The sequence below is a fragment of the Micromesistius poutassou genome, assembly GCF_964030765.1.
Source record: "Micromesistius poutassou genome assembly, chromosome: 7".
Taxonomy (NCBI): Eukaryota; Metazoa; Chordata; class Actinopteri; order Gadiformes; family Gadidae; genus Micromesistius; species Micromesistius poutassou.
The window spans coordinates 9,962,464-9,985,496 of NC_140277.1; the positions used below are offsets into that span (position 1 = coordinate 9,962,464).

At 43.8% G+C, this 23,033-nt stretch overlaps 2 protein-coding genes across 2 annotated transcripts; one reads left to right on the top strand and one right to left on the bottom strand.

The window, feature by feature from the left end:
- Positions 1–33: 33 nt before the first annotated feature.
- Positions 34–1,870, top strand: sfr1 (SWI5-dependent homologous recombination repair protein 1). Its single transcript, XM_084471017.1, has 4 exons — positions 34–97; positions 198–321; positions 756–1,124; positions 1,609–1,870. The coding sequence occupies exons 2-4, from the start codon at positions 226–228 to the stop codon at positions 1,795–1,797; spliced, it is 654 nt and encodes a 217-aa protein (XP_084327143.1). The 5' UTR covers positions 34–97; positions 198–225; the 3' UTR covers positions 1,798–1,870.
- Positions 1,871–1,963: 93 nt separating this feature from the next.
- Positions 1,964–22,900, bottom strand: cfap43 (cilia and flagella associated protein 43; the record flags this gene model as incomplete). The annotated part of the gene is made up of 39 exons (XM_084470194.1): positions 1,964–2,127; positions 2,610–2,742; positions 2,874–2,948; positions 3,117–3,281; positions 3,976–4,141; positions 4,603–4,715; positions 5,121–5,325; positions 5,593–5,681; positions 5,782–5,868; positions 6,146–6,253; positions 6,362–6,481; positions 6,584–6,712; positions 7,076–7,156; positions 7,670–7,759; positions 8,105–8,311; positions 8,633–8,830; positions 9,531–9,647; positions 9,929–10,033; positions 10,391–10,516; positions 11,005–11,082; positions 12,006–12,107; positions 12,697–12,868; positions 13,551–13,681; positions 14,057–14,221; positions 15,009–15,169; positions 15,547–15,705; positions 16,016–16,116; positions 16,520–16,668; positions 17,052–17,129; positions 17,316–17,426; positions 18,626–18,757; positions 19,110–19,192; positions 19,447–19,585; positions 19,877–20,006; positions 21,241–21,434; positions 21,773–21,800; positions 21,946–22,113; positions 22,202–22,298; positions 22,693–22,900. The coding sequence occupies 39 exons, from the start codon at positions 22,898–22,900 to the stop codon at positions 1,964–1,966; spliced, it is 5,064 nt and encodes a 1,687-aa protein (XP_084326320.1).
- Between the last annotated feature and the right edge of the window lie 133 nt (positions 22,901–23,033).

A 23,033-nucleotide genomic window follows, 5' to 3' on the forward strand; every position in this document is an offset into this window, starting at 1 on the left:
TTGTGATTTCCGCGGGTTTCTTGAACCGAAAAAATGAGGAACTAAAGCGAAATAGTTATTATCAACAACAACAACAACAACAACACACCTCGCAACTGTAAGTTGACTCAATGTGCTCTAATATGTCTGAAGACGAGACGAGGTTCACTGTCAACTTAAACTGGTTGGATTGTTAACAATAGTGTTAACTTTATCAGACGACCTGGTGTAAACAAGGTGTACCAAATGGAAGGTAACGTCACTCCTAAAGCAGACAGGTCGGTGTCGCTCACACCTTTACATTCAACCAAATCAACCCCAACTCAAGTCACAAGTGAAAAGGTAAGCAATCGAACAATTTATTGACCTCTATCAGCCATATGTTATAGCAATTCTATGTTTTTATGTCTGCAAATTATCTTTCGCCAATTGTTACGTTACGAAGCAAAACCACACGTCTATGATTTTGCTTCGTAAACAAAAATCTCCCTCTAATCTAATAACTGTTGATCGTTTTAACACATGTTTTGGACTTTGTTGTGTTGTTGCCGTATTTCTTTTGCATAAGATGTATTCAATTTTATTTATTGTAGGTATTTGTGCTGTGGTTATTAAATGTATTTTTATATAACGTTAACTTATAACGTATAACTTCTCTTACTTGATTTGCACTGGCCTTTCTTGCTGCTGTAACACCAGAATGTCCTTGTCTTATCTTATGTTACCGTCATTTGGTACACCCTGTTCTAACTAAGATATTCTGGCATGGTCAACAGCCCCGTCAACATCTCAGTGCATCACTGAAGGCCAGACTGAGTAGATCCAGGCGCTCCTTCGCCACTCCCTCCTCTGTGGCCAAACGGCTTTGTGTAGACGTTGATGACAATGAGGGCGAGAAGAGTGATGGACTGCAAGTCGTGGCAGATCCCACTGTGATCGTAACTGAAACACCGGGATATAGCCGGAATGTTGCCGAAAAGAAGATTCAAGTTCAGTCACGGACCTCTGATGGTGTTTCTGAATCTGAGCTGGCGCCACCTTTGCCAGTAGGCAGGCTGACCCTGAAAGATGGGCTCAGGAGAGAGCTGAGGGCGAAGATGGACGACCTGCGCAGACTGAACATGGTGAAGGTGTACAGAAGCAAGGTAGAAACAGTGCTCCAGCTCTCTTAAACAATTACAATCACATTTATTTGGCAGATTCTTCTTTCAGCCAAAGCGACTCAGGGTGAATCTAAATACAGGTAATTAAAGGACGGAGCAGGCAAGGATTAAGCATCTAAACATATTGCTCAAGGATGGTTGTAGCTTGTGGATGATCAAATTGGTTTAGAAAGAAACCGTGAAACGGTTGACCGTTTTAACCACGACACTATCCTGCCCCTAATCTAATAACACAATTTGTTATTGTTAGGCAGGATATTTTAGTTAGCTTATCCTAGGGTGTTGGCCTCCCAGTATCCACAGCCTAACCTATAGGCATCCTATCCTCGAGCCAGGTGCCCTAACCCTTACCTGCTTTTTAATAACATGAATCTGAATTCCCTGTTAGTCACTTATGATGGTGATGATAATTGTCTGCTAAATAATAAATAATAATAAACTAAATAAAAATGTATATATTTTACAGAACGACTTGGCCCATCTCCAGGCATTGATCGATAAGTGGCGTGGCTGTTCCCAGGCTGCACTGTACCAGCTACAGACAGACCTCCCTCTAGACGGACGCAAGGCCAGCCTGGCTCATCTTATAGACCTCTTTGGTCTGGAGGACAAGATACTGCACTTTGACCGCTTAGAAGACGACTTTACAGATTAAACATGTTTATATCTATGTTTATTATTAAAATCAAAACAGCTTCGGGAACCTGTTACTTTAATTGTTTACAGTATTTCAGTTTTGTTCTGCCTGTATAAATAAATTATTTTCCAAAGTGTATCATGTGTCATACATCCTGTGTTCTCATTGTGTGTGTGTTCTGAGTCTAATTGAGAGCGGGGAAGTTCTTCATCCTGGAGACCTCCAGCTGTTCCCGGAGCAGGGCCAGTTCCTGAGCCTGGGTTCTGGCAAGGTGCTTCATGTTCTTCAGCTGAACGATCTCTTGGTAGAGCTCTGCCTCCCGCTCCACACCCTGGTCGGCCTCCGCGGCTACAGACAAAGTACAGCAGTGAGTGTTCATTATTCAACAGACCAGGGCTGGCACATTTGATCCGCTTAGGTTTTGTCATTGAAGCAGACACAGGGGCATTAAAAGCAATGGTATGCAGGAAATGTGTACAAGTAGAATTAAGTGTGAATGTTCAAGTCACGGCAAGATCTGTTGAATATGATTAGGTGTATCTGAAACTGAAGATATGAATAATGGAGTGGAAACTGCAGTGTATTAGGGTTAGAAAAAAACAAACTTAATTGCATCTTATATGATGCCCAATGTTAACCGTGAATGTTTCACGGTTGATGGTGACAGTTCAACTGTAACTGAATCCCATAATTATTAATTAGTTTTCAACTCATTTTAATTAATTAAAATTACTTCATTGCTCCTGGGATGTATTATTTAATTGTTATGTGACTTCCCTTGTTAAGTGCTTCCAGTGTTAATAATGCTGATTGATTGATACTGTATCTACCTGTGGAATCATATATGTGCTTCCTCTCAGCTACAGCCACCTCCATCTCCGCCAGCTCCTGGTCTAACACGGCAATCTGCTCTGCTTTGATTGCTGCCCACATGGACACCTGTCTGATCTTCTCCTGAGGACTCTGTCGAAAGACATTTATAACATTTGGTTCTGAAACATGCTGATACCTGATACAATATATATTTATATGTAATAACCAGATTTGGTTTGTGAATATTTCACCACTTAATAAGGTAATGTATTTGTTGTTACCTTGTCATCAAAGGCAGTGTGCTTCTCCAGGGTAGAAGCCTGGTCCACCATTTCGAGATCCATCTGGTTTAAATACTGTGGGGAAAAAAGGGAAAAAATGCACACCTTTATTCGGCCTGTACCTGTACTATATTAAACATGACTTTTTTTTCGGCCGCAGGCTGACAAATAAATAAATAAAACGTATGCATAGTTAATAATGGATGCACATCTTTCATGTGTATGAATCCCATCTGAATTGACCTCCTGCTGTTCCTTGGAGAGGTGCAGCTTCTGGATGTCCCTGGTCTGCATATCGTAGTGCTCCGTCTGCAACTGGATCCTCTGCTGCTCCCACTCCAGCTGGATGACGCCCTTCCGGAAGTCCTTGCACTCCACCATGGTGGCGATCTTCTGCCCCCCCAGTGTCTGAAGGCCCAGGAGGGATTCACATTGAACTGTTCACCTGGAGGACACAGAATGCTGATGGACACTATTACCATATACTTTCCAGGACATGAGCAGACACTTTTATCCAAAAAGATTGAAAGTGAATTTAGATACATGCGATTAGAGAGCAGGTAGGGCCTTTTGATCGTGCCTACAAGTTAGACTGGCTACGATGGGGTTCGATCCCAGAACCCTTTGGCTGAAAGTTAGCCAAAAAACAGCCATATTAGGATATGTTTTCAAGCCATCGATGCGTAATTAAAAAAATTAATGATCTTCCGTTTGTTGGAAATGCGCATGGGTTCAGACTGGGCCGTTGCTACTGAGACAATGGCCAGACGTTTCACCGTTGGTCTGTTGTCTACGCCTCTAAAACTGGAGGAGAAGATACCTCTAGATACGCCGATGGAGTAATATGTTTATCTAAAAATAAACAAGACATTTGCCTTGCAATAAATGCTTGCTCTATTATCTACCAACTGCACTGGAGGGGAATTTGTGTGTGTGTGTTAGTTATGCAGCATCCTTGTTTTGTTTCTCTTTCCAGTCTCCTCTTCCAATATGCTTATAAGGCTGTGTGCGTGTGTGTGTGTGCGTGTGCACTTCCTCCCGAGATGACTCAGTGGTGAGTCATGTGACTCAGTGTTGTCATGTGACTGTGGAGTGTTTAGACCTTGATGTTGGCGCTGAGGTCCTCCACCACGCTGCGGTGGTGCATCACAGAGTCTCGGTGGTCGGGGATGCAGAGGGCGGGGCTGACCTCCACCTCCACCTGGCCCTGCCTCAGCAGCACCTGCACCAGGAGGTCCAGCTGGAAGCGCACCTTCTGCTCCCGCAGGCTGAGGAGGAGGGTGAGAGCTGCTGCATTTCATTCACACAATGCTAAGGATAATACATTGCATAGCACAACAAAATATCACGAGTGACTTAACATAACAAAAAAAAACTTGCTACGTTTTATTTAATACATGATATAAAGGAGCAGGTTGGCATTAGGGCCTCTCGCTCAAGGATGCCTACAGGTAGACGGTGGAGATTGGGGTTTGATCCCAGAACCTTTTAGTTGGGAGTCAAACACAAACCATCCTACAGTAAAATACATCTTTATTTGGTTGTGTACATGTATATGGAATCATGCTTCATGCAGTTTGCTTTAAATACACAGCCTAAATTTTGCAGTGGTAATAGGATTTTTGTATTTTTAGCACTTGTATTTTTATTCAATCTATATTCATAGATCACTTTTTTTAGATACTGGAACACCTTGAGTCTGTGTTTTATCGATAGCACATAATCATACCCGTTGATTTCATCCATGAGAGTTTTGATCTCCTGTTTTGCCGTCTCGTCTTCATCAGTCCGTTTCTGGAGAAATGCCTGCATCTCGGCCAGGATAAGGGCCTTCACCTTCACCTGGGGTAAGACACATTGAGTTGGTATCTCTGGCATGGCCAGCTCCTATCATTGTCCCATCACTTCAGCAAGTACACATTCACCGGGGTTGTCTTATCTTTGGCTAGGACTTGACCATAACAAATTTTTGTCTTACTCCATTGCATCGCAGTTCCAGGAATGCGAATAAAACCAATGATTTATTTTTATATCACCCTTTAAACAGCAGACCTTTCATTTCAAAACCCCAGAAGCCCCAAATTACCCAGAAAATAAATTGTATCCCTGCAATATGCATCCTTATAGAACGGCCTGATTTTCCCAAATGTACACCATACAAGATGAAAGTGAACGTGAAATCTAAAGGCCAACCACACCTAGAAGTTACGACTGTCATTAGAGATTCAGACGATAATCCAAAGCTACCTGTTGTTCGCTTTCCACCTTGGCTCTGCGGACCAGACAGAAGCGCTCCCAGACGGACGGCTCCAGGGCTGCGGGGGTGTTCTCCGGCGAGTCCAGCTCCTCCATGGCCTGCAGCATCTGGCCCAGGCCATCGCTGGCGGCCCCGCCCAGCAAGAAGCGCTTATTAAACTTGTTGCTGTCCACTTGGTCCCTCATCCTCTGGACTCTGCAGGGAGGAGCGGAAACGTTCTGAGACTAGAGCCGGATCTCACTAAATCTGCCTCTATAGCTGGGATCTTCTGGTGTTATATAAAACTGATTAGAATATTAATATGATGACAAATTAAACATTGTCATTCATGTCCTCTCCTTAATCCAAAGGACAATTTATTTATTGAAAATACGTTGATTTTCTTCCCATCTTTGTCAATATACAACACTGTGGATTGTTGTAAACTAATAACTGACTAACAAGTTACTGAGCATGACTAACCTGGGTCTGTGCTTGAATAGCTTATAGAGATGATCCACAACATGGGCTGGAACATCGAAGAACTGCTTCCTAAACCCTTTGTCCAGAAGCTTATCGGAGACAACAGATTACACATCCATGCTAAACCACAATAAATTTACGATATGGCTTTTTTATGTGCATTTTTGGGGGTTCTCTGACGCCACTCACTCTGTCCTCAGCCACAACGTTGTCATAGGCCTTTTGACAGAGCTCCACACCCTCGCTCACATTCCTCAGTTCCTCCCCGATTTCGTTCTGCACATATAAGTAAAAGAATAAGAATAAGCAGCTCTTTGACCTCCAGTGAATGTGGTCTAAGACAGAGTGCTAATTGCAATAACACAAGGTGAAGGTTTAGCGTTCCACGCCAAGTTTGTTCTTGCCCTTGAGATGTGAGCAAGCCTTTTATAGGACTTTGTTGGAAGATCCTACCAAATAAAAATCGGATCCACGAGAAGCGGTCGTAAATACGTTTTGTCACACGGCATGACGGTGATAGGCAGCATTATTAGGGTTATATAAATAGTCTCACCTTGTCTGCCCTCCTCCTCTCAATGCTGAGCACCAGCTCTCTCTCCCGGTTCCTCATGTCCTCCTCTATCAGCATGGAGTGCACCAGGTGGGCGATCTTCAACTCCTCCTAATAAAACCATTTTAAACGTAGACACTTTGTGGTCCCATTGGGAATAAAAGCCCTAACCCTGGCACTGTTGATGCCTTGCTCTACCTTGTGTAAATGTCCTCTCACCTGGTATATAACTGTCTCTGATTTCAATTTCCTCTCGAACAGTTTGGCCAGGACTTCATCGAACCCTTGTGTTGACTCCAATATGGACGCCTGCATTTTTTTCATTTCACTTTCCAGTGTCTGTGTTGACATGGAAACATAGAAGACATGTCTCATCAAAGTAGCCGGAGCCAACAGTTCTGATAATAGGCAGATAGGACCGTGTGTGGATGTATGAAATACCTTCCTGTATTTGTCCTGCTCTTCACTGAGCTCCTTGGCTTTCTTCTCATAGTCTTTGTAGATCTTCTTCTCCTCGTCGCTCCACTGCAGCTCTGATTTGCTCACAGCAAAATCAGGCTGAATAACTTCCTACAGGTGTAGGAAGGTGTAGGAGAAGAATATTACAGGACTGGGATCTGTTTGATCTGGTACTCTCAGTCAAGCGGCCATTGTTGATTAAACCTTTCAGTGGGACGTGAAGAGTGTTGTTGAGTTTGCTCTGAAGGGAAGTGTAAATCGATTGTCTTTTCTATTTGCTTCTGGAAATGTGTACAACTTTTCTGAAACATTATTATTTTCACATTCTTTGCAACAGGGAGTTAGTCTATGGCCAACTATAAAGTAAAACTATTTGACTAAAGTAAGTAAAAACACTAATGACATTAATTAAGAAAAGTAGAACAACATCATGATACCAATGATGGATGGAATGTTTTTGCCCTGGAGACCAACCTTCTTCAAGATGTCTTCTTTCTTGACTTGAATGGCCCCGCCCATCATGTCCCCCAGTGCTCTGTCTCTGGAGTTATTTCCCTGGGACGACAACAACACATTCATCATGGCATCATCTCATCAAATACACTCATACAAATGTTACGTCTGAAAATGGTTGCAACATGTCTCTAAAGTTGTTATGCAGCCCCGTCCACACATCGTTTTAATGACATCTGAACATCTGTCCCTAATATAGACGTCTCAGTGGACTTTGGCGTTGCTGAGACATAGGTCACACCAAGTCGTCTTCTGCCACTAATCATTTGCTTGGCTTTAGTCTTTTTAAGACTTTCTCACCTTTTACATTTAATACATGCATTGTCAAATATCTAGAGCTTATAAGTCAGCAAACTCATTGGGAAACTACAGTTCTTGGGCGTCATGGCAACCCATATTAAACACATGCATGGTAATGAACAAACCATTAAATGAATAGCAGCGGTCATAATTACTGCAGAGCAGGCTGAACAAGGAATTCAAAGGGGGGGGGGATAAATATATAAAAGATAGGGTGGCAGGAATGAAAGTAATAACACATTTTGTGTTGCATACCTTGGCAGCCAAAAGCATTTGTTCCTCCAGTTTTTTCTTCTCCTCCTCAATCTTCCTTTGCTGTGGGGTGAGGTACTTTTCTACTGTTATCTGAGGTGGGGGAGGGAGGGTGTGAGGTTAACAATATTGTGTATCATGTCCGTCCAAACTGCCATGTTCTTCAGTTTGTTTTGTTTTAGCTTGGCGCTATAGCACTGCATCGATCGCATTAGCTTTCTGCACATGATCACACTCCCTCACTCACTCACTCACCCACCCACCCACCCACCCATCCACCCACCCACACTACTGTTTACAACAACCCCTCAATGGAATAAACAGAGCAGTGAAGTCCAGTTTCATGAGTTGTCTCCCTTCCTAACAAGGCCTCTAATGAGACACTATCTCCATGATGGAGTTTCCCCAGTGCTCGGGGGGGGGGGAGGGGCAGCCTACCTCTGAGTCCTCCACAGTGAGGGCCCGCTCTGGCTGCTCGCTGTCCCCCAGGGTGGGCTCCCACAGCTCCCGGTGGGCCCCCAGCTCCCCCATGATCTCCCGCATGCGCCGGTTCTTCTCCCGGATGCGGCTCATCTCTTGCTCCTTCTGCTTGCGCACACCATCAAACTCGCGGTTGAACGCCGTCTTGACTTTGTAGATCACATCCTGAGGGGGAGTCAAGTCAGTTAGAAGGCTGCAGGACATGTACGGAATACTTAATATGGTATTATTTACCCTAACGACTGCTCCCCAAGGCTCTACGATGCCAGCTCATAAAACATAGGCAACAGTACAAACATAAACTACTTACAGAGTATATTTTTATTTAACTGTTGCTTCAGTGGATGCTAAATGTTATATCTGTTGTTTTTCTTGTTTGATGCTGTGATCCAACTAAAGAATAAGCAGTAAATCAATCCTAACATGTTTTTCTTACTCCTAAGAACCGGTGGGATCTATCAAGATAGTGTACCAATGCTCCCAGACCTGGAGCAGAGTTATCTGGTTGATCTTCTGCTCTGTGACGTGCAGGTTGAACTGATCGTACAGGTGGGGGTTTGAGCAGCCCAGCTGGCCAGCGAAACTCCCGGTCAGAGCGGCGGTTTGGACGTCGGACCCCCCCCCCTCTCCCTCCTCTCCCTCCTCTCCTCCACTGGGCCTCCTGTGTGGGACGTCCTGCTGGGTCTGCAGGTTTCCGGGGGAAGGTGAGAGAAGTGTCTTGAATGATTGGAATTGGAATGGCTATTTGGAAAAATGACCCTGTGGCTTTAAATAGAGAAGTAATTGCAGTGCAATGCAGGGTCAATGGCAAACCTCTTGTCTTTGGAGGCTAAAGAGATGGTGTGTACTGGGCCCAAATACCATGCGGATAGCTCTGGGCCTTTCTCAAGCATTTAAAACGTTGTGGCCTTCCATAGGTCATGGGTTCAGACCCAATGTTTGTTTTTAACGTTTTACACAACATTCCCTTCGTAAAGTTGTTTTTGACATTGTTGAATGGCATAGCCACGAAACTCACATCCAAGTGATTAAAATGGAACGACTGGAGACTTAAAATGTAATTGCCTCGTTGCATCTATGCGGAAAACAAACACAAGCCAAACTATTGCTTAGGCTGTGTGTTGGTCATACCAGGGCACTGCTATGGTTCAACACAGGCTGCCATTCTGTATTGCATCTAAAAACAGCAAACATCTGGATTAATTTTTACCAAATCAGCACATGTGGCTTCGGAGCATTTGCTGGCATCCAAACCCCCAGACTTTGTGTTCCTGTTAAACTGAAAGTGTGTGTGTGTGTGTGTGTGTGTGTGTGTGTGTGTGTGTGTGTGTGTGTGTGTGTGTGTGTGTGAGTGTGAGTGTGTGTGCGTGCGCATGCTGCTTACAATGTGGTTGGCCGTCTCTATGGCTCTGATATTTTCCACCCTGAGAAGCTGGTCCAGTTCTTCCTCTGTTCGCTCCTTCATTGGATAGTTCTTCACTTCAAAGTCAGAGTGGAAGCCCTATGGGGGTGAAGTACATTCCTTTAAAAAACTTTAAATATGATATGGATGTATCAGCCTATACCAGCCCAGCCTACCCGGTGGACTGTACCAACTGGTAGGCTGATCCATGCATCATACATCTGGGTTGGCACTCCCACTTGTGATGTAGCTGGAGGGTAGTTGATCAACATTACACCTGGTGGTAAAATAGGGGCCCTATAATAATAGTTCATAATTCAAACAGTTTTAATTTTCTACTTCTTCTTGTAATTATTGATTAATGTCTTGGGTCATCCTACCTTGATGGCCTTTCCTTTCACCTTCATGGAGTCCCAGCAGTCTCTTTTGAGGAGCTCCCGCAAGTAGCATTTGGCCAGGTTCCCCAACTCTATCTCATCCCTCACCTTAAATACCAGGAAACATACCAACAAACAAATGACTCTTCCCATCTCTACGCACCCACAATAAAAGGTTGTTTCAGGTTTCATTACTCACCTGAAAGCAAATCAAAATAAGACAAAATAAGAAAGTTTGTACTTTTATTAATCACAGACGAGAAATTGGAAAAATAACAACATAACACTAAGACAAAACAGCTTCCCATCTCCCCCTCTACACACACAGAAGCACACAGACACACATAGACACACACATAGACACACACAGAAGCACACAGACACACACAGACACACACACAGAGACACACACAGAAGTATGGTGAGTAAGAGCATGACTCATAGATGTCTGTTGTGTGGCGTTACCGTGGCGACCTCCCGCTCCCCGTCGACCTCTAACCTCCTCTGCTCGCCCACGTCCAGGTTGAACTCGTGCCCGTCCAGACGCCAGATATCTGGGAGCTCCTCATTCGCTCGCATCCTCTCCCCACTCTGGACAGAGGTCAGTCCAGACTACCATTACTCCACTTCCGTGGAAGATGATTAATCACAGAACACTGTCCAAAATGAGAAGCTTATCCACTTAGGTAGTGTGTGAAAGAAACACCTAAACTATGTTTCTTGTCTGTCTTCATGGTTATAAGGCCTGCATGGTCCTTATAATATTCATATTTCAGGAAATGAGAGAACAGTAGGTGAACTATGATGAACCTTCAAGGTGACTCAACGCAAGCTGTGCAAATTACTTTGCAGCATCACACAATTTACCTTCTGCTTTTAATTTGAACGCTGTTTGAGGTGCTAAGGAATGTGTTGGAAAAGCTGTGAGGCTAAATCAAACCCCTTGTATTCATGTGCAACGGGTTGGGTTCGAGCTTGCGTGCATGGTTGACTATTGTGATGAGACTGTGGCCCTCATTTTAAGTTTATAAGTGTTCTAACTGAACATCAAACACAAATCTCTAATTCAATCCACTCACAGTGTCAAACAATTGTTTTATGCCTTTTCTTATTTCTTCCTTTTTCTCGGAATACCGCTGCTGCTCCGCCTTCAAAACCTATGAGACACAAGCAGAAACATCCACACTTATAAATTGGAACCTCCATACAGTAGCTTAGTCTAGACGGTATGAATCAAACGTCTTATCTTTCATCACTCCCTAGTCCCTGCACAGAGAGACGCCCATAGCCAAACACACCTGAGCACTACACACACACACAGCTCAGCGCACAGATGTAGACAAATAATTAGCGCATGGCTGGGAGGCATGTAGTGGCACAGGAGGGTGATTAGAGTGCTTGTTTCCCATGTGGGTGCTAACCAACATGTAGGAAACCCACTACACGGGGAGTGTCAGTGTCTATTGTTATCAGCACTGATTGCTGCACGGCAGTGAGTTTCCAGATCTTCTTCATCGGTGTAGGCATTCGCCATGCTGCTTTGCTTTGCACTTGATTGATGGCCGATTCATGATCTCGGGAGATATCAAAGTATTGCACATCGTTGAAGGAATGCGCCAACAGCAAAACAGCAGTTTTTTTCGGCTCAAATGTGTGTGCCCAAGTGTGGATGAACACACACACATGCACACACTCACACTCACTCACTCACACATACACAGTCACACACGCACCGAATCACACACACACACACACACACACACACACACACACACACACACACACACACACACACACACACACACACACACACACACACACACACACACACACACACACACACACACACACACACACAAACACACACACACACACACATATACACACATTACATTACATTTATTTAGCGACTTTAAGTGCATTTAACCATGAAGATACGACCGAGAAATTGCAAGAATCATGAGAGAGACACACACAAAAAAACACACAAACATACACACACATGTATCTGATAATCGTGGGGACATTCCACCCGGTCCTCATAAATACCACAACCCTTTATGTATGTTTTAACACTCACCACCTCTTCTCTGGTTTCCAGCCAGGTGGGGTCAGAGGTCAGGTTGGGGTCCTTCTCAACCAGCTCTGGTGACACCTCCGTGGTGTCTCTGACCTCACTGGCCTAGAAAAAACAGGAGCCACTTGGAGTTAGACAAGACAGTATGAATAAGATTAATTACAATGTGAATTGTACACACACACACACACACACACACACACACACACACACACACGCACACAGCTGGTGAACAGGTGGAGGCTCTGCATGAAATACGAAACATATTTCTAGGGACGGAGCGGGAGGTGGAGAGGGGAGGTTTGAATGTTCCAGACTTTACTACAGTATTATGCATATAATTAGATGGCTGCTCCAAGTGGTTGGACAGGACGAGACACAGTGTTTTAGTGAAGTATATACACACTCAGAAAGCTGGATAACCGTCATATAGTTGGGATAGCTTAAGACAGGGCCGTGGTCATGTCTAATGTTTGCTTGACTAGGCTTGGCACAGTGTTGACCACAAGGAGATAACATTTCACTGATTCATTCGTAATGTATGAATGTGATGCATGACTACCTGACATAAATGACACACAGTAAATAAATGCATGTATGCATTTATACTTTTTTCAGAATGTACTTATTTATGCAGATGCTGGTAGGTTTACAGACACTGACATCTGACTTCTTGGTGGTATTGAATGGTTACCTCCTCTCTCCCTGGGCGTGAGGAGCCTAGAGGCGACAAGGCCCCTTGGTGCCCCTCAGTCATGACGCCCAGCGCAGCGTTCTCTACTTTCAGGACATTCTCCAATTGCCGAGCAGCATTCTGGCAGTGATATGTGGCTTCCCTGGCCTCTACGCTGCCAGACACTTTAGTTCTGAAAATACAAAAATACATTGCATCCGGTGACAACATAAACATTTCACTTTATTCTTTTAGCATGTCCTAGTCACTACAGTAGAAGTAGTAGTAGTGGTAGTAGTAAGTAATACATATAAGTAATTGTATAATTTATGTTTTTAATTTATTGCTATTCTTCCTGCCTACAGTATTTCAAGTCATTTTGTATTAATTTTATTATGATTGTTTTTATTATAGAATATACAATTTCATTATTTTGGCATGTATCCAAAACATTAAAAGTATTTTTTAAACATACACAGAGAGCCCGCCCTAGAAGACACCCTTGTGGTGAACTAATCCATGATTATATGGTGGGTTTTCATTCCCGCTGCTACAGTGCAGTGGATTTCCTTCTGTGGATTTTTACATTCCATTGAAAATACTTGGCAAATCTGGAACCTTGAATCGTTGATTAAATTAATTCAGAAGTTTAAAAACAAATGTATACACTATAAACTGTTAGAGTTTACAATATAGTTGACACTATTTTGGCGATAAAATATCATAATGAAAGACTCACATGAAGTATTTCATGTGAGAAATGGCATTTACAGGATGAGAGTCGGCGCTGTCTTTGCCCGACATTGTCATGAGCACGCCCGCACCCTCTGCTGGTGAGATGCGGTATAGCATCAGAATAATATGAATCTCCTCACCTCAGCCTAGTGCAGACAAGGGAACCGTCCCCCAAGCCTGCAGTAACCAGAGTCTGGCCGTCGGAAGAGAAGGAGAGGCCACCAGCGCCTCCCAGGCGACATGAGTGACACTCTATCTCAGCGTACCTATCCTGTTTAGAAGACCAGAAATAAACTAGCTTTGCAAACACATACATTACTTTGAAACACACCCTGCTGACACACACTGTCAGATTTATTTGATTCACAAGTCTGTCACTGACAGTTGAACTGGTTGGGCAAGTCTTTAACCCTGATAGGGTTAGGGCTGCCCAACCCATGCAAACAATGTATTCAAACTTGGCATTCAAACTTGGCATTGGAAGGACACTTTGCATAACAACCTCCATTGCCCCAATAAAAAATGATTTATTAAATAACAACCATTATACCAAAGGGCACAGTGATTCATAACGCCACCAACATGGCCGTGTGTTTGCTCCCAGACAGCAAGAGTGTGTCCAGACAGCAGGAGGTCATCACCCTACCAGGGTGGTGGTGGTGCGCAGTCTCAGCAGGCCGTCCCTGCCCACCGACCCCAGCCAGGAGCCATGCGGGGACAGGGCCAGGAGGCTGGGCCCCAGAGGATGACCCTCCACTTCCTCCTCCGGCCCCAGCTGGCACACCGTTGGCCCGGAAACACAGCCTGCATCCTGCCAGATAAGGAGCAGCCAATGGGAGGTGAGGATACCACACTAGCGGCACGTTGGACTTTAATCGTGGCAATTTGACGAGCGCCTAGCGTAATGTACTTGCTGCCAACGGTGTCGTCTCTTGGGAACCCAGAGCCAAGGCTTTGACTTTGTTTTTTGACATTATCTGCTGGATTTCCACTACCACCTCAACATTAACGTCCAACCAGTGGCGGAGCCAGAGGGGTGGCCGGGGTGGCTCTGGCCACCCCTGGAACCTGACTGGCCACCCCAGGTGCCACCCCTAGTCAGTTCACCGTATGTTTCGTTGAAAGCGCGTTCGCCCAACCCCCCGTCGACAATCGCGTTCGCCCCCCAACTTTCAATGCATCACTAACCATCACACTAACCAGTGTGATGTTGTAGATACATTGAAAAATATATATAAAGGCCTGGCTCTATTTTAAATAATGATATTTTGTTAGATTACACTCTAAGGTACACTCTAAAGCCTTCCAATAATTACAATAAAGCGTGCACCAGACACGCATAATAACAAACAATAACATAAACAATCCTAATAATTACCAATAAACCAACCTTAGTATAACAACATATAACTCCTAAATAAACATTATCCTCCTGTGAATACTCCCATGCATTCTACTCTTGTATCTTTTCATGCACTCAAACTAATAAAGCGATGAGTCATGAGAGAAGCCCCAGCACCTCAAACACAAACAACAGCAAACCACACAGACCAACGGCTATCATGTGAAAACACAGGGTGTGTTGTTGGAAACCCCACCTGGGGCAGTTTAAATCTCTGCAAAGACTTGAGCTCCTCGCAGCACGCAAAGATCTCCCCGACGCCCAGCACGCATGACTGGACTGCACGTGGCGCTTCGTACGTGCTCGCCTGGAACGTGTTTTCAGATAGACGGCCGTGTGCGTCTACGCACCCTGGACCTGCCATTTTGGAACAGGAGCACAACATGGACAACTCATTGGTCAAAAAAGGCTGGTTACACCGGTTCCAACTCTTCTTTTGTGTGTACTTTCACCAGCCCGACCTTTAGCACCACTAACCCAGCATTCTTCTTTTGTTGGAGAGACACAGAAAGATCCTTTATGTGCGATTGTGTCAACAACAGTTCCATTCAGTTATCCGATGATTATGTGATCGAGCATGCCATTTATTTATTAGTATGAGCCTAGTCATTGGCTGCACCACGTAGTTTTCTGATAACTGAATGGACATTGAGCAGAGTAGCGATAGCAAATGCAGTAGCGAAAGTAACGATAGACTAGAGAGGTGACCTGGTGTCCTCAGGTTGGTAGAATACCTGAAAGCTCCTTCAGAGACAGAGAGAGCAGGTGGAATAGACTGCCTCCACCTCCGTCTTGGGGGTCCTTGGGTCCGGGGCACAGCACTAGAACCTGCACCCGCTCAGAACCTCTCTGGTGTTGGATGGACAGGGATAGAACGGGCCTGCCGGGAGCGACTGAAAAAGCAGGGGAAGTAAACCGTGTTAACAATGCTACTGGGAATGCATAGAGGGTCAGGGTGTTTGACTCCCTGGGTTTGGTACCCACTGTATATATCCATACCCGTAAGCATTGAGCAAGATACCCTTACCCCCTAACTGCAAATTAAAATCAAATCACTCATGTGACAGAGAACTTAAAAGGGTTACCAAAAAGGGAGCTAGAGCTATAATTTTGTCTATGTATGTCAGTGTCATTTATATTGGTAACCGAGGAGGCAAAGAGAAGAAGAGGAACATTGTTAATGTCCCCGTGTATGGGCTCTACCTGTGTATCCGACGACCGCAAATGTCTTCGACGGTTTGGCGTCCAGTATGAAGATGTGGCAATCTGATGCACAGACAAGAATGTTCCCTCCTTGGTCAAAACTGTTACAAAAACAAATAGGAACACAAACACACAATCATATACCAACATATGTACCGATGTATTGTATATATCTATTCTATTTTTTGTAGATTTTATATAGATTTATTTAATACCAATTTTTGAATGTCTATCCCTTTTTAAATGTTTTATAACTGTGTTGCGTTTACAGCCACATTTCCTTGCCAGTACATCTTACATTTTCTTAACTTAACAAAGGTGAAAATATAACATCTAACAGCTACACATCTGTACTCCATTCGTCCATGAGAGGACATGAACACGTGTGTGTGTGTGTGTGTGTGTGTGTGTGTGTGTGTGTGTGTGTGTGTGTGTGTGTGTGTGTGTGTGTGTGTGTGTGTGTGTGTGTGTGTGTGTGTGTGTGCGTGATGGAGTGGTATGTACACCAGGCAGTCCACGGGCCTGCGGTACAGATGGATCTTGTGGACGAGGCGCGGTCGCCCCGCACTGCTCAGATCAACAAACAACAGGTGGCCTGAGAGGGTTCCAACGACAGCGTAGTGGGCAACATGACAACAGGCTAGACAGGAGACCTAAACACACACACACACACACACACACACACACACACACACACACACACACACACACACACACACACACACACACACACACAGGGAATCATATGTATAGCTAGGCTACATTGCTAGTGAAGCCGTTTTGCTTAACGCAATAAGAAAAGGTTTAAATAGTTATGAGGTTATTTGTTTAGAATTAAATTTAGTTGTGTGCACAGTGTGACACAACCTAGACATAGCTCAAACATAAACGCACACCAGAAACAAGGTGAGGGAATAACGAATACCATGAAGAAGAATTACTAAATGAGTAAAGAACATGGGTACAAGAGTTTGGTTATTATGACTCAAGTCTCTAAACGGAATTGGCCTAAATGCAGTGACGCGATGAATCAGACCTGGGTTCCAAGGGTTAGTGACCCCGTCAGATCGCCCTCAGAGGACCACCACTGCAGTTCACCACACTCCCTCACTGACTGCGGACACCATGAACACACACACGTCAACACGCTACAGGACCATATATAAGTATATTTTTCTGTTTTTTATTGCCTTGCTGTACTTTTAGGTTTTATATTCGTAATGAAATTTGTTTCATTATATAGTCCTCTCTAGATAATAAATGCTTGTTCTGTTATTGAACTCTCCAATTATTTTCTTACCACAAACGTATCCTGGCCCATCGAAGCTGCAGCTACAAAGCCTCCAGTGAGGACATCCAGGATGTTTTCCATCAACCCTGGCTGGAGCGACTGGTGCCTGTAGATCTGTCCCTGGAAGACGTTAATCAATGTTAACGTTTGAAAAACAAATAAACATCTTTTACGAAATTACAGAAATTTGTATTTAAACAAATACAAATTGTGTATATTTTTATTAGGGCTGTCAAGCGATTGAAAAAAAAATCAAATTAATTACAGGCTCTGTAATTAATTACTCTAAATGAATCGCATACTTACATTTTGCCGAGAAAGTATTTCAAAATAATTTAATTCAAATAAATTATCGCAGATGAGTGATTCAATGAATAATATACATAATAGACTTTAAAGTTCAATGTCTCTTTTATTTAAAACATGTCTTTCATTAACATATGGTGCATTTTAAGATCAAATTAATAACTTTCCATCTCACTCAAGATGCAATGCATTTCAGGCAAAAAATAAACAATACTTTGTTTTAACTTTAAAAGGTCCCATGGCATGAAGATTTCACTTTATGAGGTTTTCTAACATTAAGTTGAGTTCCCCTAGCCTTCCAGTAGCTAAAAATTGCATTAGGTGTAAACTGAGAAGTAGCTATCTTACTCAGTCTTTGAAAAAAGGATTGTTGAAACGCTTCAATTTGGCTTCGGGCCCCATATGTCGTCATACGGGACCAGGTTACCTCCCCTTTCTCTGCTTGGCCCGCCCAGAGAATTTGGCCCGCCACTGAGACAATGAGCTAGGACCGTGCGAGCGCCACATGTGTGTGCGTGATTACACACACCATTCTTTGTTATTTGGATAACCGTTCTGCTGTTGGTGTTATGGCGCATAACATGCAACACAATACAGTGCGTTTGTGGAGCGCTCATTGTGGGACTGGCTCGTAGTGGCTGTAACTCTGCACCAAGGCTGAATTTCTTGAACGTCTTCAAGTAGGGCCTACTGTATTAGGGGCCCACTAATACCTATATTAAAGCATCCATAAAATAGCATGCCATGGGACCTTTAACACTTTTTCTTGAATACTGTATGTGCCAAAATAAAACTCAACGTTATTTTCTTTAACGCATATTTTTTTCTGTGATTAAATAATCAAAATTAACGTGTTCATTTGACAGCCCTAATTTTTATAAATATATACATTTATATTTGTATTTATGATAATCATTTATTTGGTTAATCGTTATGTATAACTATGGTAAAGAATACAAATTTGTGCTGAAAAGTGGTGGTTCTTCAAGACAACCAACCAGTCTCAAGCTTACCGAGCCTGAGACCAATAGTAAGGACTTGTAGTCAGGGGAAAACTCGACAGTGCTGATGGCTTCCTCCACTTCTAGTGAGTGGGAGATCTCAACTCTGGTCCCGTTCACCTTCAGGCAGCGCAGGACATGATCCTGAAATAGACAAAGCACTGGGGTCATCAATGCAGTCATGAAGCACACTCTTTTATTCAAAGTGACTTACAGTGAATTCAGATACAAGTATTGGGGAGTAGTTAGTTACTTAGGATAGGGTTAGGGGAGTCTTGCCTAAAGATTCCTAAATAATTCCTAAATAAGGGTGTTCGACGTCGAACACCCTAACCACTACACCATTCCTACACCTCAATGTATTTTCAGAGCCATGCTATTGCAAATAGGATCTTCAATCACAGAGCAAAGGACATAGTATGTAAATTTAAGTTGAAATGGCGAATTATACAGTATTGTGCAAAAATGTAGAAAAAAGGGGAATGCTATTCATTACCTTTCCCGCAACATACAAGCCATCAGAGTAAAGAGCCAAACTCTGGAACCCACCATCTTTGAGCGCAGGGTCTGCATCAGGAGCTGAAGTAACAACATACAAATAATACATGAATGTGTTCTTCTTCTATCAATGCACCTGATCAACATGATCGCCTTATTGGTTAGTTGGGTAATTCCATTAGCTTCGAGTTCTACATTCCTTTTTCCTCACCCAGGTAGCATTTACAATGCATTTCCATTGAGTTATCATAGTTTCCCACAAAGATTACAGAAGGAGTCCCACCCAACTAACCAATACGTCCGCGCTATGTCTTATTTCCAGGAGTGGGGGGTACCTGTGGGGTCGTACAGGATGCGGACAGAAGGGGCGTCCAGGTAGGCCAGCAGCAGGTACCCCTCCTGACAGCCTACGTAGAGCTCAGCGGTGGGCGTCCAGCATGCGGCCACAGGGGTCAGTCTGGGGGTCCCACGCTCCTGTGGCAGAGGCAAATAAACAAACGAATAGCCCCGTCACACATCACCGAAATCCCCTGACGATAACAACAAATGGAAAAATACACCAACGAAACAAGCAGATTATATTTAAGCAACCTTCTAATAATATTGACTTTTTCACAAAGTGCTAAAATATTGGAAGGCCTAAAAATTGGATTTAAACCATACAACAAAATCCAAATGATTCATTGTTTTCCCTTTATTATCCATATAATCCATTACAATGGTTCAGAGGGATGAGAGAGCTACCGGAAAACTGCCTGCCCTGACTCCTTTTAGGCCGGCTACAGCAGACGCTGGCATCTGAGGGCCCCAGTAGGTGAGCCTGCCGTTCACAATGTGAGAGGGCGGGGCCTCTCTCTCAATAAGGGAGCCATCAGCTGCTGGGAGATGAAGTTCTCTGGAAGAAAAAGTTAAATGATAATACTTCATACTTCACAATCCAACGGCTACACTGCTAAAGTGCTAGCAACACCGTAAAACTGCAACATTTGAGGGTTATGACTCTGTTCACATTGTCACATTTCAACCGGCTCCTTAAATTGTGTTTTTTATTGTTTCTTACATTGCTTCCTGTTATACTTTGTTCTCACATCTCTCGTTTAAGATACTTCACTCCCTGCCCTTGTGTTTGCCACCTCTGTGAATGTCCACCCTTGGTGTGGTTAGTTTCACCTGTCCCTCATCATCATCCACTTATTAGTGTCGGGGGGGGGGGGGGGGGGGGATGATGGGGGGGGGCTGGCTTATTGGACTCTGATTGGACTCTGGGACTGTGGTAGGCTGCACAACTTTTGCACATTGATTAATCAGTGTGCAGAGGTCTCCTAGCTAGCAACCACACCAGGCCATATAATTATCAAATAGTAACAATTAACGAGTCTTTTATCACCACCCTTTGTCCTTTGTCTCTAAAGGAACCCAATAAAGGTCACCTAAGTGGAGGGGGGCAGCCACCCAGGTGGTGTGCCGCAGGGACTTTTCTAGACAAAGTACTACCACCAGTTTTCCACCAGCTGTTGTGCAATTGAATCCTTGTCTGCATGTTTCCCTCCCAGTGCCAGTTCGTCTTTGTACCTCATGTCAAATGTCCCATATTTTTCTTCTAGAGTTTAGTGTTCCTGTTGTTTTTTATCCCTGCTAGTTTTCCTGATTACACCTTTGTCTTCTCGTGCTGGATTTGTTTGCCTGATCGCCTGAATGATTGCCCGTCTGTGGGAGTGTGTGGATGATGGCTGGTTTAAGCAGCCTCTGGCCCAGTCAGAAAGGACTCTGGGGCTGGGTGAGGCTGCACACCTGTTGTACATTGATTGATCAGTGTGCTAAGGTTAAACCAGCCATCTGCACACACACCCAAGGAGTTCTCTGAGATGGCAACAAGCAATGTATAATGAGTAAACCTTAACAATAAACCGGTCTTTGATCATCCCCACCCTGCATCCTTTGTCTGGAGGAGCCCAATAGAAGTCACCTAGGTGGCGTGTAGCAGAGACTTTGCTACACTGGTGCCCAATTTAGGTTCTCTCCAGACTGCTGGGGACCCAGAAGGGCTGTCCAGGGACACACAGCAGCAGCCCTTTCCCCATCAGCACCGCCCCTGGAGTCAGCCCAACGCAGCCCAGGCAAAGCCACACCTCTGCCAGCCAGGACAGCATCCAAAGGCTCTGTGCTCCATGAGGGAGATGGGGTTAGCTGTTTCCGGGCCCTCCGAGGAGCTACCACTGCAGCCCAGCTGAACCTCAACCCAGCTCGTCCAAACAGCCTTGCGGTGGCATCGGAGGCCTCCAGTCTCCAGGATGGAGGGGGAGGGTAAGCATGGCGAGTCACACTGGGAGGTGTAGGGATAATAGGGTTTCGGGGCTGTGTTTTTATTTTTAGGTATGATAACCCTGTGGTAGAGTCCAGTTTAAGTATAAATATAATTTGGAGGGAATTAAACCAGCCACCTCAACACACCTCAACACATAGAGGAGTTCTCCCAGGTGGCAACCACAGCAGGCCATGTCTAATTTTCAAACCTTTACAATAAACCGGCCTTTAAACATCACTACCCTGCGTCCTTTGTCTGGAGGAGCCAAATAAATGTCACCTAGGTGGAGTGTGGCGGGTAGCAGCGACTTTGCTACACAAACCTTTTCTCAAGTAAAGACTACTCTTGTTTTCTACCAGCTGTTGTGGAAATTGAGTCCTCTTCCTAGAGTTTTCACATATTACACATATGAATTATGAATTGTAAACATTTATTATTAAACCTAGGGGCACCGAGCAACTGCAGGTGTGGGCTAGGGCTGCATGCTCTAGTTAGCCTACAGGGAACATTGGGGATTAAACATACCTACCTTTTCATCAGGATGTGATGCGTATCGCTCTTCTCAATGTTCCACACGGTGAGGGATTTTGAACCCAGAGCACATATCTGCTGCCAATTCATTGGGTTGAAAACCAAATAAATTACATCTTTTCCAGCTTGTGGTTGAGTACAGATTCTCTCTGCACTTTCCCAGTTCCTGCAGGAGGGTTGTCAATGCGATTTAGTACAGATTATATTTCTGCTCCTATTATTCTGTGGAATAGATATTAATGTTCATAATTTACCACACTGTGATGGTATGATCTGGCAGAGAGGAATAGCAGCATAAATATGGACCAACATCGCTCAACGCCAAAGAAGTATAGTCAAGTGTTGCTGTTCCTGAGAATGAGAAAAGTATTTTTAGAATCAATGAGATCGCATTGAACAGACAGACGGATATACTTCCGTAAACAGTAAACACAGATGGGAAGTTACTTAGGGTTTAACAGCAGCAAGAAGGCAGGACAGTATAATGATTTAAATAGAGATAAAACAAAAAATATATCACCATACTCTTCCAAGATTATTAAAAATATAGATAACCATAATTAGATAAAGATCAAGAATAGACAAGCCTAGAATTGATAAAGAATAATTTAACGTTATGGCCTAAACATTGTTAAGAGTTTAGGTACATTATTGAGTTGTACATTACTGACCATTTATAAATGATGCTACTACATATTAAATAGATGTGACCTATTTTCAACAAAAAAGCAAAAAACATCACTACCTTTCAGCTCATGTTTTAACTTGAGTTCAGGATAGCTGAGCACGAATATGGAAGGGTTCAGCCTCTGCTCAGAGACGGCCACAACCCTAGAAGTCCCACTGGCTGTGAACGCGCCGATGCCTTTGCCAGGGCTTTGGAGGACAGTTCTCTTTTTGGAGTCAATGTTAAGGAAAACGATGTGGTTTCCACACGTATAACATGCTGTCATCGTGTCAATAAACACCACTCTTTGCTTTGAAAACCCCTGTGCCCACCTGGGGAGAGAAAATAACCCAAATAAAGTACATGTATTTTAATGAAGTTCCTTTCGCCTGAGACTAACTATTATTACTACTATTATT

Excerpts from the sequence above, each read along its gene's own strand:
- sfr1 (XM_084471017.1), top strand. The coding sequence starts at position 226 with ATGGAAGGTAACGTCACTCCTAAAGCAGACAGGTCGGTGTCGCTCACA. Across the intron at positions 322-755 it reads CTCAAGTCACAAGTGAAAAG|CCCCGTCAACATCTCAGTGC; the intron begins GTAAGCAATCGA and ends CATGGTCAACAG. Across the intron at positions 1,125-1,608 it reads TGAAGGTGTACAGAAGCAAG|AACGACTTGGCCCATCTCCA; the intron begins GTAGAAACAGTG and ends TATATTTTACAG.